Here is an 18,975-nt window from a genome sequence, read left to right on the forward strand (position 1 = left end):
CACACTGTGCCTAAGAATAGCTTTAGAAGAGTGTGGAGGCATCCAATAAGAACAGTGGGATCATCCAATAAGAACAGTGGGCTCATCCAATAAGAACAGTGGGCTGATGGTATGTGGGTATAGAATAACAGAACCTAAGGCTGAGTCGTTCTAAGTGCCAATGAGAGAGAGAGAGAGAGAGAGAGAGAGAGAGAGCGAGAGAGAGAGAGAGCGAGAGAGAGAGAGCGCGAGAGAGAGCGCGAGAGAGAGAGAGAGAGAGAGAGAGAGAGAGAGAGAGAGAGAGAGAGAGAGAGAGAGAGAGGAAGAAAAGGGAGGGGTAAAGAAAGCAGAGTGGGAGAAATACCGCTCCAGAGATAGGATGAAGGGAGAGAGAGAGGAAAAGAAAGGAGGAGGGAGCAAGAAAGAAGGGGGAGTGAGTGGTAGAGAGAGAGTGGGAGGGAGTTAAAGAGGGAGAAAGCAAGGTAAAGGAGAGCGAAAAAAGAGGGAGAGCGTAAAAGACTGTGTTTCTGTAGGAAGATGTTCACTTCCTGGTCAATTGGATGAAGTGAACACACAGTACGGAGAGACGAAAGCGGGCTCAGAGGACAAAGAAACATAAACATCAAAGGAGACATTGCGCCTGCGTGTCCCACTACACCAGCACTAGCCATCCTCCACATGGCAGAGTCTGACCCAGGAAAGCAGCACAGCAGTCAGTAATGGAGGTAGGTCCCCTCAGGGCTCAGGCTCAAAATGTTATGGCTGCTAAAGTGGATGTGATGGGCTACAAGTAGTTCATATGGACTAGCCCAGGGCAAACATGCTAGGAAGTAATGGAAAGGCAATGGAAAGAAGTCGAGCATGTGGATGTGTTCTGATTCGGTGATTCTTTACTGTAAGCAGAGGAGATGTTTTGCAGTCTATGGTTGAAGAATAATTTGTATTTTAACAATTGAAGAGTGGAAAAGTTTATCCTTTTGTGCAGGTGTTTAGCTTGTTTTCTAAAGAACAACTCTCTGGAGTAAATGCACCTTGGTCCCGACTGAGGTGTCAGCTTTCTACTAGCAAGTTCTGTTGTTGAAACTACAACTATCAATATAATATGTAGCAATAAAATGTTGCACACTACAGCTTTTGATAGTGAATAGGAGAAAAAGCAAATTACAGAGTTTACAGCAGGGGGCCATCTGTGTTGCTGTACTATATTTATCAACTGTATTTCTATATGAAAGATGCAAGACAATATAATAAGAATAAATCTAATAATGTATTCATTAGACATAATTCATGACAGAAACAGATCCTTACTCTCTAACAGACAACCTACCTCCCCAGTGTACATTAAACAAGGAGATTAGTGTACGCTGCCATAATGTCAAAACATTGTGACATCTGTGAACATTATGTGTTGAAACCTGCAGCTAGGTTTAAATACAGGGTCTGGTGACAAGATGAGATAATGGATAAACAGGGCACCTGCACAGACATGATCAGCCATGCATTGTAGTGCAGCTTTATCATGGGAATAAAAATGGATACAGGAAGACATGTGGGTGTAGAGAAACTGGAGATGACAGGCTTTGGAGAGCAGCACATAACTGGCTTTTCTTATATTCCATCTGCAGTCTCTTCAGACTAACCATTAAAACTGTCATGACTTGCTAAAGAAGCTCTCAAAATAACTGGCCCAGATACCCAAATACAGCATCTGTATATGAGGCTTGGTTCAGCGATGCTAATGTAGGGATGCTATTGCTATAGTTTTAGCACAGTGAATGAAAACACAAAATTGATTCCCCACACCCAAATATGCATAAATTGATCTCCTTTAAAAATCAGAACAAAGTACATTAAGTCCTCAAATATCGTCTGCACAATCAATGGCTAATGTTAACCTTACACACTAGTTATTAGCTTCAGAATGAGTCTTAAAGGCCCAGTGCAGTCAAAAACGTGATTGTCCTGTATTTTATATATGTTTCCATACTGTGAAATTGTGAAAATAATGATAATTCCCTTTTAGTGTAAGAGCTGTCTGAAAAGACCACCTTACATTTCAGCCTGTTTTGGTGGGATGGAGTTTTGGCCAATAAGAAAGGGAGTTTCAAACCACTCTGCCAATAACACCTAGTTTTCAGTTTCCATTTTTTTTTTTGTTTCCCCCTCCCCACAGTCCTAACAAAATTCTTGCTTGAGAAATTGCTATTTGCTAAGAAGCTATATTTGTTGAAAGAAGCCATTTTAATTTAAAACAATCACAGTAAGGTACTTAATTGTTACCCAGAAATGATTTGATATTGAGATAAAAATGGCTGCATTGGACCTTTAAAGGATAAGTTCACTTTTTTAAGCAAATATGTATTGTGGATGTAAATGGAATGTTATAGAAGTGTCCAGACACTTTTTTAGAAAGTCTTTAGATTTTGTATAGATGAAATTGTGTCATTCCAAACTTTATCTGCAATTTTATATTCCATTTTGTTGGAATTGAGCAATACTTTTCCGTGTGTGCATGCACAGGCTACACGGAGAAGTATCGCTCGAGTCAAAACATTTTTACTATAGCGTTGTGGATAAAGTTCGGAATTACACAATTTCATGTGTACAACATCTAAAGACCCATTGCTGTTTCTAAAAGGACATATTTCGGTGTTTTTGGAACCTTTGCCCCTGCAACTGCAGAACGAGCATGAGGAAGTCTATTGCTGGTGGGGTAAGTTTCTCAAAACCAAGTGAAATCGCAAAAAAAGTGTCTGGACACTTCTATAACATGTCTTTTACATCCAAAATAAGGTTAAAAAAATGTACTTGTCCTTTAAAGCCAGAATGAACAGTGGGCAGATGGTGAATAGTCTATTTCAGTTGCTAAAGTATATCAGATATGAAAATAATACATTGGTATTATAATGCAATCCTTTTTCATTTTATTATATTCTGTGAATCATTTAGCAATACCCAGCTATCAATAAAGTGCAGAAGATGTCAAAACTGATGCGTAAAGGTGCACAGCTTTCTGTAAGCATGAGCGAGGCCACTGTCCAATATAATGTAGGCTTCAATACGAAGGACTCTTTAGGCTACTTTAAGATTTACACATTATTCCGTTATAAAACAATTTGCTTGCCATACAGAGCATTTTGGAGTATTCTGACCTATTGACTTTTTCCACATTTTGCTACGTTACAGCCTTATTCTAAAATCGATTAAATTGTTTTTTTTCCCCTCATCAATCTACACACAATACCCCATAATGACAAAGCAAAAACAGGTTTTAGCAATTTTTGCAAATGTATTAAAAATAAAAACTGAAATATCACATTTACATAAGTATACAGACCCTTTACTCGGTACTTTGTTGAAGCACCTTTGACAAGCTTGGCACACCTGTATTTGGGGAGTTTCTCCCATTCTACTCTGCAGATCCTTTCAAGCTCTGTCAGGTTGGATGGGGAGCGTCGCTGCACAGTTATTTTCAGGTCTCTCCAGAGATGTTCAATCAGGTTCAAGTCCGGGCTCTGGCTTGGCCAATCAAGAACATTCAGAGACTTGTCCCGAAGCCACTCCTGCGTTGTCTTGGCTGTGTGCTTGTTGGAAGATGAACCTTCGCCCCAGTCTGAGGTTCTGAGTGCTCTGGAGCAGGTTTTCATCAAGGATCTCTCTGTACTTTGCTCCGTTCATCTTTCCCTCGATCCTGACTAGTCTCCCAGTCCCAGCTACTGAAAAACATCCCCACAGCATGATGCTGCCACCACCATGCATCACTGTAGCGATGGTGCCAGGTTTCCTCCAGACCTGACACTTGGCATTCAGGCCAAAGAGTTCAATCTTGGTTTCATCAGACCAGAAAATCTTGTTTCTTATGGTCTGAGAGTCTTTAGGTGCCTTTTGGCAAACTCCAAGCGGGCTGTCATGTGCCTTTTACTGAGGAGTGGCTTCCGTCTGGCCACTCTACCATAAAGGCCTGATTGGTGGAGTGCTGCAGAGATGGTTGTCCTTCTGGAAGGTTCTCCCATCTCCACAGAGGAACTCTGGAGGTCTGTCAGAGTTACCATTGGGTTCTTGGTCACCTCCCTGACCAAGGCCCTTCTCCCCCGATTGCTCAGTTTGTCCGGGCGGCCAGCTCTAGGAAGAGTCTTGGTGGTTCCAAACTTCTTCCATTTAAGAATGGAGGCCACTGTGTTCTTGGAGACCTTCAATGCTGCAGAATTGTTTTGGTACCCTTCCCCAGATCTGTGCCTTGACACAATCCTGTCTCGGAGCTCTATGGATCCTTGACAGGCTACACAATGAGAGAGACGGGTCCTTCATGTTCAATTATTCACCTCATCACACACTGGAAATGCGTTTGCTGCCATGTACTGCCCTTTTCGATGGCTCACTTGGAGAAGATCAGCAAAGAGGAGTGGGACAAAATCCCTCCTGAGATGTGTGCAAACCTGGTGGCCAACTACAAGAAACGTCTGACCTCTGTGATTGCCAACAAGGGTTTTGCCACCAAGTATTAGTCATGTTTTGCAGAGGGGTCAAATACTTATTTCCCTCATTAAAATGCAAATCAATTTATATCATTTTTGACATGCGTTTTTCTGGATTTTGTTGTTGTTATTCTGTCTCTCACTGTTCAAATAAACCTACCATTAAAAGTATAGACTGATCATGTCTTTGTCAGTGGGCAAACATACAAAATCAGCAGGGGATCAAATACTTTTTTCCCTCACTGTAATTTGACCACACGTCTTGCTATAGATTATCAAGGGGTCCCTGATTAATTTAGGATTTTAGACAAATCTGACGGAGTTGACCAAATCTCCAGACACATCTTTAGGAATCACAGTTTTGAGAGAAATATTATTTAAAGTCACAGAGGGCTATTGCAAGAAACTACATAACATCCTTTTTCAGTTAATATCCATTATTGCCAGTTGATCTTTTTTTTTTACACTCTTCTGGGATCCTTTGTTTTCCGGACAAGGGCATTTCCCTAAATGCTAATTTTAAGCTAAAATAATGCTACAAAATTCATTTTTTCAACTATAAATATGAAGAGTCCCTTCCGGACAAGGAATGTCCCGACTTTCAAAAATCCCTGAGCACATTTTCGGCTGTTCTACACATTTTGCCTTGAGGCTGAGAGAAAAGTTTGCAGTTTTTAAGATAATTTCCTGTAATAAAAAATTATAAAATCATGGCTTATGACATCTTCATATGCTATCTGGGGGGGGGCAACCTCTGGGGGGAGGTTTGGGGGCCCCCGCCTTGCGGGGGCTGCATGCTACGCCAGTGGTTATCATATTGAGGTTCCGTTTAGGCCTACAGTATACTAAAGCTTATTTATAATACAAGATTACAATAATATAAAGATAATGTATGTAAACATTCATGCATAAAGAACAACCCTGTCCAGACCTGTTTGGATAATGCATTGCGCCATTTGAAGATGCACTTTGTAGCCTACTCTGTAACTTAACCTGTTTCTGTTTTTACTGTGTGCATTAGGGCATATTTTTATTTATACTGTCTAATAATTGTATTTTGTTAACACATCCAGATACTCAGATCATTTTTGTGGTTACTTTTTCTAGGGATGGGAGAGATTCTCTGAATATTTATTTGTGTGGCTGTGGACAGGTCGAGGTTATCGGGACAGTATACGCCCAGTCTTAAATAGTTGGATAACAAAAGTAGGCTGTAATGATAAGGGTATAAAACTATTGACTATAAAAGTGTGCTGTTTTCTGTTGATTTATACAGCTTGTGTCATACCGAGAGGTCCAAGGCAGGTTGGAATAATTTGCATACAGGGAGGGACCAGGGAATTTGGTCACAATGCGGACGCAGTGGACTGATAAGAGACACATTTTAGGTAATGTGTAGATGCAACAAATCCCGATCAGATAATGATCGGATCATCTTAATCGGATGAGGACAACCACCTGTTAACGCAAGGTGTGGCTGGTCCAGATAAGAGGCCTGGCTCTACTTCAAACCTAACAGCTCTGTCACAGGGTATTCAGCCCCCTGATTCAAGGCTTTGAGTTGAAGCCAGTGTAATACCATCCGCAACAATATTTCACTTTCTACCTAGCGTGGCCAATGCTCTTCAAAGTTTGGAGCAAAATGTACTCCTCCTCTAATGCATCTCAGGAGACACTCCTGTCACTTCTTGCCTTAAAAAGGGCCTCAGCTTTTTTGGGGTCCACAAGCTTTCAGTCTGTGGTCCTACATTATTGAAAGAGGATAGGCCTAGAGATACTTTTACTTACTATAAAATCATACTACCTTTTTTGTTTTCTGTTGCAAGTGGTATGGGTCTCTGCAGTTTCCGTGTTAAATACAGGTTAGTCGGAAAAACAAATCAAAAACAAGATTGAAGATCAAATTGGCCATGGACCATGGGCATGATGCCAATCCTAAAAATAATACTATTTGCTGCCATACATTTTCACTGTCATTTCATTTTTAGTCTGACTCAGAGATAAAAGCTTAAGAAGTAAATATTTCATGATTACGGAGGGGCTACTGATCTGTAGCATCTAATGGAAGACTTACACAACTCTTTAAAACTGTTTTTGGATAGATTCCAGGCACTTCAATGCTCAGTAACATTAAGTGTTCTGCCATCAGAGAACAATCATCGATGTAGAATGTGGATAACGTGGCTCAATAAGGAAATATATATAAAAAATAATTTAGCCTTTAGCACTTATCTTTTTGCAGCATGGTCATTAAAGGGTAAAGGGTACCATTTGGACTCAATTAAAGACACGTTTCTCCTTGCTCGGAGCACAGCTGCTAGGCTTATGCAAATGCCTTTCACAATGTAAATAGCAGGCAGCCCAGAAATACAAGGATCAGAATGGACATCCTCCTCTCTAAAAGTTGATTGTTTGTCAGCCTAATGTCTAATTTTAAAGGGTCGAATCGCTTCAGGCAAGCATTCTCATTTCAGAGATAAGTCTCCATTAAAACGGGCATGGCTGTTCTTATCTCAATGAAAAGCAATAGTGTTGTATTAATGAGTATAGTGCGTGGTCACTTCACCACAACCACTCATTTAACCTTGCCCCCCATCCACACTTTCCTCTACCACATAAAATGATTGATTGAAAGACACTCAGGGTAGCCTACAAAATACCCACCAGCAGCTAAATCATGCAACCTCATATTCAAACATAAAGTTGACATTTTGATTGATATCACACACAGACACACACACTCACACTCACACATTAATTCACGTACTCTCTCACTCACTCACAAAATCACAAAGAGACACACACACACACTCTTCCCTCAGTGGCAGTAGTAATACGTGTGTGCGATTCACTCTTCAGCGCTAAGGGGTCATTTACTCACAGCCTCCTCAGTAATGTACTAAGTGGATCATCCAATTATCTCCCATTGTATGCTCTAAGGAGGAGACATCACACTAGTGCATGCAGAGCCTTGATGGATGGATAGCAGGGGAATATGAGGGACAGTGACAGATAGATGCTTATCTCTACCTCCCACATCATTCTCAGTACAGTCTAATTTGAAAGAAGATTACTCATACTTTGTACACAATGAATAAGATACGATGTCAAGCGATGTCAGGGGATCCTTGACAGGCTACACAATGAGAGAGACAGGTCCTTCATGTTCAATTATTCACCTCATCACACACTGGAAATGCGTTTGCTGCCATGTACTGCCCTTTTCGATGGCTCACACTTACTCACACACACACACACAGACACAGACACAAACACACAAACACACACACACCCTTTATGCGAGCTTGGCATAATGGCTGTGTCATGACTGGGAGGACCTAAGGCTAATAATGCTTTATCATCTTGTCTCCTCTCCGTATTCACAGTGTATGTACCATGAGAGGACAGCAAGTCAGACTGGTGTTTTCAATGCATTCTATTCATTATTAATAACCAAAATATAAATTCATTCTAAAACATCTTGATGTTGTATCTAGACATCTCACATCTCTTTAACCAGATAGGCCTTAACATATGCATATGCACATTGTGGCCCCAATAGAAAACACACGTAACTCTGTGAATAATGACCATATCGAGACAGTACATCTAAGAGGTGCCATCTGGCCCTGTGACTATTGAGGTACAGTAGAGCAGAGCAGCGTGTTCATTGTGAGACAGGTATAAATCCTGTCCTTTATGGCCCTGCTCTAGCCTCTATGAGGTAATGGATTGGCTATGTGTGTCACTGTGGGTGTCTGAGTGTCAGCTGGTCCGCTGTGTGGCAGGCCATTGTGTCAAGCAGGTCAGCTGGGGCTTGGGGGCACGTGCAGCAACACTCCTCCCCCACTACACACACTCACGCAAAGAGATCACTCCCTTCAAACCCCACTCTCCGTGTCGCCACAAAACCCCCACCCACCCCAATCCATCTCCAGTGACTGAAAACCTTAAATCATGGTGATCCTAGAAGGCCTGCGGGTCAGATGGATTCTTATAGTATGAAAAAATAATAATGTCTGCACTCACTAACTGTAAGTCGCTCTGGATAAGAGCGTCTGCTAAATGACTAATATGTAAAATTGTATAATATATATAAATTTCAATGATGTAGGCCTTGATGAAATTACTAAATTTTCCTAAATACAAGAAGAGCCTTTGATGGGTTTAGTGGAGACAGTTCACATACATTATCTTAAATATCTATGATAGTCAATGTAAAATGAGTGCAATAATCCACAGATTTCAGGAAATATTGCCCTACTGATCGTGGACTTCAGGAAACAGCAGAGGGAGTACCTGTCACGCCCTGGCTCTGGGGACGCTTGTATGTTGAGCCAGGGTGTGAGTGTTCTTTGTTTATTCTAGTTCATGTATATCTATGTTGGCCAGAGTGGTTCTCAATCAGAGGCAACGAGTGTCAGCTGTTGCTGGTTGTCTCTGATTGGGAACCATATTTAGACAGGCTGTTTTCCCACAGTGTTTGTGGGATCTGGTTCCTGTGTAGGTTTGTACCTTTGGATGTCACGTATCGATTTGTTGTTTTGTTCGTGTAATCATTTAATAAATACGTATGTTCACCTTCCACGCTGCGCCTTGGTCCTCCTCCTTCAGCGAACGTGACAGTACCCCCCTATCCACTTCAATGAGACAGCAGTGGAGAAGGTGGAACGTTTTAAGTTCCTCGGCGTACATATCACTGACAAACTGAAATGGTCCACCCACACAGACAGTGTGGTGAAGAAGGCGCAACAGCGTCTCTTCAACCTCAGGAGGCTGAAGAAATTTGGCTTGTCCCCTAAAACCCTCACAAACTTTTACAGATGCACAATTGAGAGTATCCTGTCGGGCTGTATCACCGCCTGGTACGGCAACTGCACTGCCCACAACCGCAGGGCTATCCAGAGGGTGGTGCGGTCTGCACAACGCATCACCGGGGGCAAACTACCTGCCCTTCAGGACACCTACAGCACCCGAATGCACAGGAAGGCCAAAAGATAATCAAGGACAACTACCACCCGAGCCACTACCTGTTCACCCCGCTATCATCCAGAAGGCGAGGTCAGTACAGGTGCATCAAAGCTGGGACCGAGAGACTGAAAAACAGCTTCTATCTCAAGGCCATCAGACTGTTAAACAGCCATCACTAGCACAGAGAGGCTGCTGCCTACATACAGACTTGAAAATCACTGGCCACTTTAATAAATGGAACACTAGTCACTTTAATAATGCCACTTTAATAATGTTTACATATCTTGCATTATCCATCTCATATGTATATACTGTATTCTATACAATCTATTGCATCTCAGCTGATGCCACTCTGATAATGACATTTCTCATCCATATATTCTTATTCCATTCCTTTACTTAGATTTGTGTGTATTAGGTTTTTGTTGTGGAGCTGTCAGATATTACTTGCTAGATATTACTTCACTGTCGGAACTAGAAGCACAAGCATTTCGCTACACTCGCAATAACATCTGCTAACCATGTGTATGTGAAAAATACATTTGATTTGATTTACTGCTAATGCAGTTGTGGCTTTTTGTTCCTCAGGAGTTGACTCTCAACAAATTGATTTATTTGCAGAGCACTTGGAATGGATATCCTTAAAATCCATAATGGTCCATCTGTGAACATTGTGAAAAATATTCCTTTGATCAACATCCTATCATGGAAAAGTTTATCAATTAAGGTTTTTATGTTAAAAGGTGGAAACATTTAGGCTGCAACAAGGGCTTACTTCTACCGAGGCTGAGAACGTGGCCGAGCTGAAACTGAGATAGCAGCACTGAGTGTAACTCAAAGCTGCTCAAAGCCCTCAGCAGTAAATCACTACTACCAGTGGTGTAAAGTACTTAAGTAAAAATACATTCAAGTACTACTTAATTCGTTTTTGGGGGTATCTGTACTTTACTATTTATATTTTTGACAACTTTTACTTCACATTTTCCCTGACACCCAAAAGTACTTAGCAGGACAGAAAAATGCTCCAATTCACGCACTTATCAATAGACCATCCCTGGTCATCCCTACTGTCTCTGATCTGGTGGACTCACTAAACACACATGCTTCATTTATAAATCATGTCAGAGTGTTGGAGATAGCCCCTGGCTGTCATTCAATTTAAAAAACAAGAAAACGGTGCTGTCTGGTCTGCTTAATATAAGGAATTTGAAATGATTTATACTTTTACTTTTAAAACGTAAATATATTTGAGCAATAATATTTACTTTTGATACTTAATTATATTTCAAAACAAATACTTTTATACTTTTACTCAAGTAGTATTTTACTGGGTGACTTTCATTTTTGTCATTTTCTATTAAGGTATCTTTAATTTTACTCAAGTATGACTATTGGGTACTTTTTCCACCACTGACTACCACTGCACCATTTACCCCTTATTCTAAAGAGTAGCCATTTGTTTAACACTCAAATATGGTGTTTGCTGTTTAAGAGGCATACATCAACTACCAGACAAGAGTCCACACAAAGACTGGCACACTTCAGGAGACAAAGAGAAAGAGGGGTTCTTTCTCTTCAGCCAGAGAGGTGTTTGTTCAGAGTGGGTGCAGGGCAGTGTGGGAGGAACAGAGAGGGGAGGAACAGAGAGGGGAGGGGAGGTTCTTTTTATTTATTTTATTTATTTAACCTTTATTTAACTAGGCAAGTCAGTTAAGAACAAATTCTTATTTACAATGACAGCCTACACTGGCCAAACCCAGACGGCGCTGGGCCAATTGTGCGCTGCCCTATGGGACTCCCAATCACGGCCGGTTGTGATACAGCCGGAATCGAAACAGGGGGTCTGTAGTGACGCCTCAAGCACTAAGATGCAGTGCCTTAGACCGCTGCGCCACTCGTCAGTTACACAGTCAGTTGATGGAGAAAAGGGGCAGAGGGAGTTTGGAGGTGTAAAGAATCCATTGTGAGGAAAGGAGTTAATCACTTGAGTGGCGTGTGCCGGTGTAAAAGGAGTACATGTTGTACACCCCATCCCCTGGGGGGCTTCCAAGGTCCCAGCTCCCTCCTAGCTGAATTTACATGTCAGTTATGCAAAGCCTCTGAATAGAGTAAAGGAAGACCCACCCCCTCAGAATGATACCCTCTTGGCTGGTGATAGTGGTGATGTGTTCACTGCATGACTGGTTCATTCAGACACACACACACACACACAGCTACGTGGTATTTCCAGGACTGGACCGATTGCTGCGCGTTAGTCTGCTAGATGGATGGTTTTCCTTGGCAGTAAGTCAATGTGAATATTTTCTAGTCTTGTGATGAATTCTGGTGGTGAATTCTAGAATTTGAGAGGGATTGTGAGAGAATTTGTTGAGATACATCCACCAGACAGACAGATAGGCAGGGGGGAGGGAAAATAACAATGTCAAAGATTGTTTATATGTGGCATCTGGCATTTGTTCTGTACTTTAACAGGTATAAATCTAAATAATTATGATCTATTATTTGAGCATTGTAAGGGAACCATGCCAAACAGTATAAACATGTAGAATGTATCCTCATCCTGAATGAAGCTAAAGATCAGTATTTTTCTGACATGCTGTATTGAATAGTGGCCAAGTGGCTGTATTCTCTTTTGTCCATTGTGATTCTAGTCCCTGTCCACATAGTTATTATTGCATTTTTTATGAAAACATAAGATGAGCAGAAGAGGTGCATGTTTTGTCAATCTTTTCATCTCCCCCTGAGAGACAAACAGTGCAACACTAACACTCCTTATTCATTCAAAACAACTAGACTTGCACAATGCTCTAACCATGAAGAACATTAACAGTGACAGCTATGCATGTCTTTCAGGCCAGCCACACCGTGGAAATAATGATTTGTAACAGATTAGCCGTCAGCTACGTACTACTTAATGGGACTATTATAGTTGGCCCGTTGCACCATGCTTTTGTTCCTGTGGACATTATGCTTAAAGAAAGGACACCAGGTGGTTGGGGAGCCCAAAGGCAATATCATTCACTTCGGAGACCTCTGCTTATCAGTAACTTATTAGAGAATTGAAAAGACACTATAGGTCTGTTCCCTAGAGGGTTAGAGATCATGGTTAGCAACATCTGGTACGTTGTATCACCCAGGGCAGGGCAGGGCGAGGCAGGGCAGGGCAGTGCAGGGCATGAGTGAGGAAGAGAGGGTACGTCTATAGCAGGAGTAGGCAACCCTGGTCCTGGAGTGCCGCAGGCACTTCATGTTTTTTATTTAACCGACCTGGAAGACCAGGTGTGTTAAATTTAGGCAATCATTGAACTGATCGATTAGCTGTTGGTCAGGTGTGGTGCCTTGTTGAAACAAAATCCTGCAGTACCTGTGGCACTCCAGGAACAGGGTTGCCTACCCCTGGTCTACAGTATGGTTGTTGCAGAAAATAAATGCCTTTATAGAACAAAGTTACATTAAAAAAATACAACAATATCAAAACATCGAAATTGAATTAGAAATTTCTTCCCCGCAGATGGAAACATTGACAATATCGCCCTGGGGTCATGAGTCTAACCCCCACTCCCAGTACCTCTTCAACAGCATACGTTAAAGCTGCCAGAACATCCAATCTGCCCTCACCTATGCCCAGAGACCATGGGAAGTGTCAGCAGTTTCATCTCAGGTCACAGTCTCCACAGCAAGCACTGTCAGGCCACGGAGTACAAACTAAAGAAGGCAGGCCATCACCGGAAAACAGGCCGGAGCCTGGATGGCCTACTGAAGTACAGCTTTGCACAGGGGTCTTCCAACCACACCACTAAAGGCATCTCTCAGGCAGGCAGGAGTGAGGACTTCTTTTACTTAAAGGTGAGCCACAAGCCGCGGATGACTCATCGCAGAGGTGTCCCAACAGAAGACCATGTAGGAGAGGGACATTCTACTGATATGGAACCAGACAGTAGAGTGACACCTAAACTGTTGCCTATGTCAGGGAAACTGGAGAAGGTGAGTCTCTGACTTGCTCAACATACTTTTGAACATGCCTGTGTTGTATAATTAATAACCAGTAAGACAACTTCAAACACAAGATCAGACAAGCACAGTAGGTACTGTCGCAAACAACCACATTACCTCTGTTGAAACACCAAGCCTTGTGTTGTCCAGTCTTTTTTTAACCATCTCCAAGGTTGATGACTAAAGCCACAATTATGCGTTTGCTTTTAGCCTAACTGCAGCAGCATGTAACCACACTCAAAGTCATAGACATAGCTAGATGCAAGGACTGACAGTCCAAGAGATTGAAATGATCATTTTAAACATTTTGAAACTATACCCTATTTGTTAACAAAGACTAAAATGACAGCAAAAACAAACAATGGAGTAAAATAGCCTTATATAACCTTATGATTGGCCACTCATGAAGGCATTATAAGTTATATTCTGCAAGAATGAATGGGTAGGCTATATTTTATTAATTAAAATCACAGTAAATATTGTTGATTGCAATGCATTGATCTTTTGTAAGATGTCATCAGTGATGTTCTTATGCAAACCCTGCTCTCTGAATAGGCATTTCTGAACAGGTATAAATCTAAATAATGAATAGCTATTATTTGAGCATCTTAAGGGAACCATGCCAAACAGTATGAAGTCACTGGACATACTTCCATTCATTTTTTAAAACTGGTATCGGTTACCTTCAGATGAGTCCTGTGACACTCATGTCCGTGAGAGTCTCCCCTTTCCATAGAGTGGTCATAATAGTTTTGTAGGTCAAACCGCTCCGAATCTATAGACGTTTTTGTGAGAAGACCGATTTTTGGGATGTCTCATGGTCTGACAAACAGCGCTCTAGCTCTGTCACCTTTCACCGCAGATGCGGAAGTGCGACAGATATCTCTAGCTTAAACTGACAGATGTTATGGGGATTTTTTAAATTATGTTACTTAAATTGACGCACTGGTTCGTCAATCGACTCTAAGGGAACTCCTGAGTGGCGCAGTGGTCTAAGGCACTGCATCGCAGTGCTAACTGTGCCACTAGATCCTGGTTCGAATCCAGGCTCTGTCGCAGCCGGCCGCGACCGGGAGACTCATGGGCGGCGCACAATTGGCCCAGCGTCGTCCAGGGTAGGGAATGGCCGGCAGGGATGTAGCTCAGTTGATAGAGCATGGCGTTTGCAACGCCAGGGTTGTGGGTTCGATTCCCACGGGGGGCCAGTATAAAAAAATAACTGTAAGTCGCTCTGGATAAGAGCGTCTGCTAAATGACTAAAATGTAATGTAAATGGATTAATATCACAGAGTAGGGCTTTTCATATTTTCTCAGACAGTACAACAGGGTGGAGGAGGAGGAGGTTGGGTATAACTGGTGGTGTTTCCAGACAGCACAGACAGGAATATCTGATGTTATAAATCTCTCATGACAGTTTCATGTATTCTGTATATTCTGACATTGCACTTTTACATGTACAAATCTCACATTTCTGGGTGGTTATAATCTGTTCTCCTCAGCACTATATGATGGATTAGTCATTGGCAACATTATTTGCTTACATGATCATCTCCATTGGTTCTCCAAACCAACATGTTCTCTGATCGACTTCATTTGTTCCATCTCCTTCCTCTACCTCTAGAATATGGAGAAGGCTTTGATCCGGCCCACAGCCTTCAAGCCAGTCATCCCCAGGAGCACCTCTTCCACAGAGACTCACAACAACCTCACCCACCTCCTTAGTCCCCCAGAGAGGATCAGAGACTCCCAGGAGCCCAAACAGGACACATTTTCAGGGACCCTATCAGACTCTGGGCAGGATTCAATGTCCAGCCTGCCTACTCACAGCACCAGTGGGAGCCACAGTGCTTCCACAGGCCCATTGACTCAGTGTGCAGGAGGCTCAGTCCATGGCATGACCCATCCCCAGCAGCCCCCCCTCTCTACATGGACCAATGGGAATGGCATTAGTGCCAGTGCCAGGGTTGCAGCTATAAGCAATGGAGGGGCAGCGAAGGCTAACAGGGACACCGTCTCCCTCCCCTCACCTCAGAAGCCTAGCCCTCTCTTGGAGGAGATGGGGGGCTGTAATCGCTCGCCCATCTCCACAGATGAGTCCTTCATTGAGCTGCTGGAGCAGAGGCTGCTGGAGAGTGAGACAGAGCTGCAGGAGCTGCAGGTGAGCTTTGAGGAGAAAGAGGTGGACACGTGCCAGCTGTTTGAGGAGAGGCAGAGGTATTGTGTTGAGGAGATGGAAGGCCTGAAGCAGAGGTGCTCCACCAAGCTCAGGCAGGTCTCCCAGAGGGCTGTAAGGAACCACCAGGCCTTGCAGCTCAAGGTCAGCCAGCTGCAGCAGGACAACCAGAGGCTCCAGGACGAGCTGGTCCAGATGACCCAGGAGAAGGACCTGATAGAGGTCAAACTGATGTCGTTTGAGACGGAGAAGAACCAGCTAGAGCCCACCTTAGAGGAGACCCAGTGGGAGGTAAGTGGCCAGCATGTGTCATGAGCCAGGGGTTTTTACCATATGGTCTTACCATGAAAGACTCAGGGCTAGTTGTAGACTGTGACTAGGGCTCAAAGTATTTCCTGGTCAGGTCACTAGGAAAAACTAGTTATAGCTACTGAACACATTGCACAGGCCAGGGTGTATGTCATTTCTAAAATGTATTGGACAAAAGCAACCACTACTTCAACAAGGCTTTTACGCTTTACATTTATTATTAGGTATGCCAAAAGGCTGGGGAGATCTCCCTGCTGAAGCATCAGCTCAGGGACTCCCAGGCTGGTGTCACTCACAAGCTGAATGACATCGTCAGCCTCAAGGCCTCGCTGAAGGAGACCCGGGCCAAAATGGAGGCACTGGAAAAGCAGAACAAATTGCAAGAGGACAAGATACGCTCTCGCAGTGTGGATGTCGAGGTACAACGTCTATTTCTTAAAAGAAAATCAGAGGAAGTATGATATGCAAACAGAGCAGATTTCTTTACTAATGTTCAGCCGCTGCACTAGTGGTGAGCCAATGTAAATTGCATTTAAGCGTGAGTGACAATGCTAAACCTTTGCCATTATCTACTTGGCCTCCATGTTCAATAGCAAAGTGCATTTGATAATGACACAATTCATCTATTCCACCCCAGGTATGCCAAAATGAGCTCCAGCGCAAGAAGAACGAGGCTGATCTACTAAGAGCAAAGGTGGGCATACTGGAGACAGACATCAAGGGAATGAAAAAGGACCTGGCCCTGGCAAAAAAAGAACAGAGGCAGCACCTGGAGGCCCAGGCCCAGGAGAGGTCAGACCAGAGTGGGGGCACTGGAGGGAGCATGAGCACTGACTCCCTCCAGAGAGAGGTGGCGAAACTGAAAGTGGAGCTCAGGGAAGAGAGAGAGACTCAGGAGAGGCTGTCGAACAGATTTGAGCACGAGAGACAGACGTGGAACAGGGAGAAGGGCAGAGTCATCAAGTACCAGAAGCAGCTTCAGCTCAACTATCTGCAGATGCACAAGAAGAACCAAGACCTGAAGGGGATCCTGCAGGAGCTCACAGCAGAGCTGGAGAGTCGGCCGGAGCTTGACGTGGACATCCACAGCTCAGGGTTACACTATGAGGATATTATCGCCACAGAAATTTGAGGTAGAAACCCACAGAGAAAAGTAATAATGATGCTCAAATGTTCTAACAGGGTTATTAAACAGTCATATGAAACACATAATTTATTATATCTGGCCAAAAAACAGATGAGCTATTGCTGCCTTGGAAGGGGCAGTATTTTAATGGTAATCAAGTTGGCTAACATACTGCTGCAGGATATGAGAAAATTATGGTCAGGTCTGACTATTTTTTATAAAAATCCTTCATTCTCTGAGACTGTGTAAAGCAGGCTTTAACGGGCCAATCCAGAGATCAAACAACAACAATTAACAAAACAGCTGCGGGATGGGGCTTGAGCTATGGATGCAAGGACTGATCATCCATCAGATCAAAATGATAGTTTAAACCGTGTTTTGAAGCTATACAGTGTTTGTTTACATTGGCTTTGTTTACAATCATTTTAGGTTCTGATGGGGTACGACAGTTGAACTAAGCTCATGAAGCATTTATGAGTTATATTCTTTAAGATTCAATGGCTATATCATGAATTTAGTCCAAAAATGGATGTAGCAACTCCATATTGGCCCTTTATGCTTTTGTTATCCATAAGTCTGGTTTCCCGGAAACAGATAAAAAATATTTTCGATGAACATTCTCCATTGAGCTTGCTTTTTAGTCCAGGACTAGGCTTAATCTGTGTCCAGGAAACCACCCCATAATGTTCAATTGACAGTAGCCTAATAAGCCTACGAAATGGTTATTCCTCTTGAGAAGTTTCCCAGCATTGTACTAGATTTCTGCATGTGTCAAGTCCTACATAGGATGTTGCAAGTCTCCACAACATCCACTGAGACACAGCAATATGATGTGATGTATTTCCATTGAATCTTTTTGATCACGATCACCACTGTGGCCAGAGATATTGCACAGAGAATGAGGCAGGAGGCTGCCCTCATCAGCACCAACACAGATACTGGCATCTGCACATGTATATGGGAGTTCACATATCTCTCCTGCAACATGATACAGTAGCTGCATCGCTTCACACAGTCTTTGTTTTTGTCGGAAGTTGCCCCGCTCTTTGTGGTAACCATATACTGTAGCCGAGTCTACCTTTAAGTGTCAAAGCACTGGATGTATATTTTGTGAATTATCATTAATATTATTTATTGATATAAAGGATACAAAAGTTCAATACATTGTACTGATTAGTGTTGAAAGGAACTAATTAAACTGAGATGATAAAGAATGTATATCGATGCACTTCCATTTTAAGAGGGGTTAGGAGAACATGATTGTCAAAGTGCATCCCACACTACACTGAGAATGTCTCACTGGTACAGATTTCTCAAAGATGTAAAACTTAGTTTTGGAGCTGATCACTTGAAAACAAATACTTTCTGAGAATGTCTAACATGTACTGTATCTATTGGTATATTTATGATACATACACAGATACATGTTTTTAAAATCTGACAATAAATGATGTACAGGTACACTACAAAATAAACAGTGTGGTTTTTCATAACATCTCTATCACTGTAAAATGATTTGGCTACTTGACTTGATACATTTAACATGTTATCTTCCTCTTATTATTTAATCCCAGCCTTTTGTGTTTGCATTGCACTTCTGGCACCTTCTGCTATCACATGGTTGTTTTTCAATCCATTTTTCCAACATGACACCGTAAATGTTAGAAAAAGGAACATAGGTTTTCTCAGACCTATAGAAGCAGTCCAGCCTGTGTCAGTAATTGGACAGCAGTTAAGCACAGGAGATAGTATGATAATGGTGCCTTATCCTGCTGTGATTCTGATGGCCGGCCAACATTCAAGCACAAAGAGGTTTGAATAAATTAGTAGGGGGAGGCGCATGTGCAACATACAAAAGAGGGGCACTGGCCATAGAACAACTAGCTGTTTTGCAGATGTATAATAACCAAGTGAAATTGACCAGGTCCACGGCTAGCTCAGTCTTGACT

General features: G+C 42.5%; 1 protein-coding gene across 2 annotated transcripts; it reads left to right on the forward strand.

Annotated features, from left to right (window-relative positions):
* Nucleotides 1-413: 413 nt before the first annotated feature.
* On the forward strand, nt 414-18,487 carry LOC121584641 (leucine zipper putative tumor suppressor 1-like). 2 transcript variants are annotated; one of them, XM_041900644.2, is made up of 5 exons: nt 414-704; nt 12,937-13,409; nt 15,040-15,882; nt 16,125-16,319; nt 16,538-18,487. In XM_041900644.2, exons 2-5 carry the CDS (start codon nt 13,059-13,061, stop codon nt 17,030-17,032), a joined length of 1,884 nt encoding a protein of 627 aa, XP_041756578.2. In that variant the 5' UTR covers nt 414-704; nt 12,937-13,058; the 3' UTR covers nt 17,033-18,487. The 2 variants fall into 2 exon arrangements, with proteins under 2 accessions (XP_041756578.2, XP_045081579.1); XM_045225644.1 differs by lacking the exon at nt 414-704 and adding an exon at nt 11,620-11,708.
* Nucleotides 18,488-18,975: the final 488 nt, after the last annotated feature.

The sequence above is a fragment of the Coregonus clupeaformis genome, chromosome 16 (genome assembly GCF_020615455.1).
Source record: "Coregonus clupeaformis isolate EN_2021a chromosome 16, ASM2061545v1, whole genome shotgun sequence".
Classification (NCBI taxonomy): Eukaryota; Metazoa; Chordata; class Actinopteri; order Salmoniformes; family Salmonidae; genus Coregonus; species Coregonus clupeaformis.

What these genes read in the sequence shown, in the direction of transcription:
- LOC121584641 (XM_041900644.2), top strand. Translation starts at nt 13,059, where the DNA reads ATGGGAAGTGTCAGCAGTTTCATCTCAGGTCACAGTCTCCACAGCAAG. An exon ending in TGTCAGGGAAACTGGAGAAG is followed by an intron (nt 13,410 to 15,039) that starts GTGAGTCTCTGA and finishes CTCTACCTCTAG; the next exon opens with AATATGGAGAAGGCTTTGAT. An exon ending in TAGAGGAGACCCAGTGGGAG is followed by an intron (nt 15,883 to 16,124) that starts GTAAGTGGCCAG and finishes ATTTATTATTAG; the next exon opens with GTATGCCAAAAGGCTGGGGA.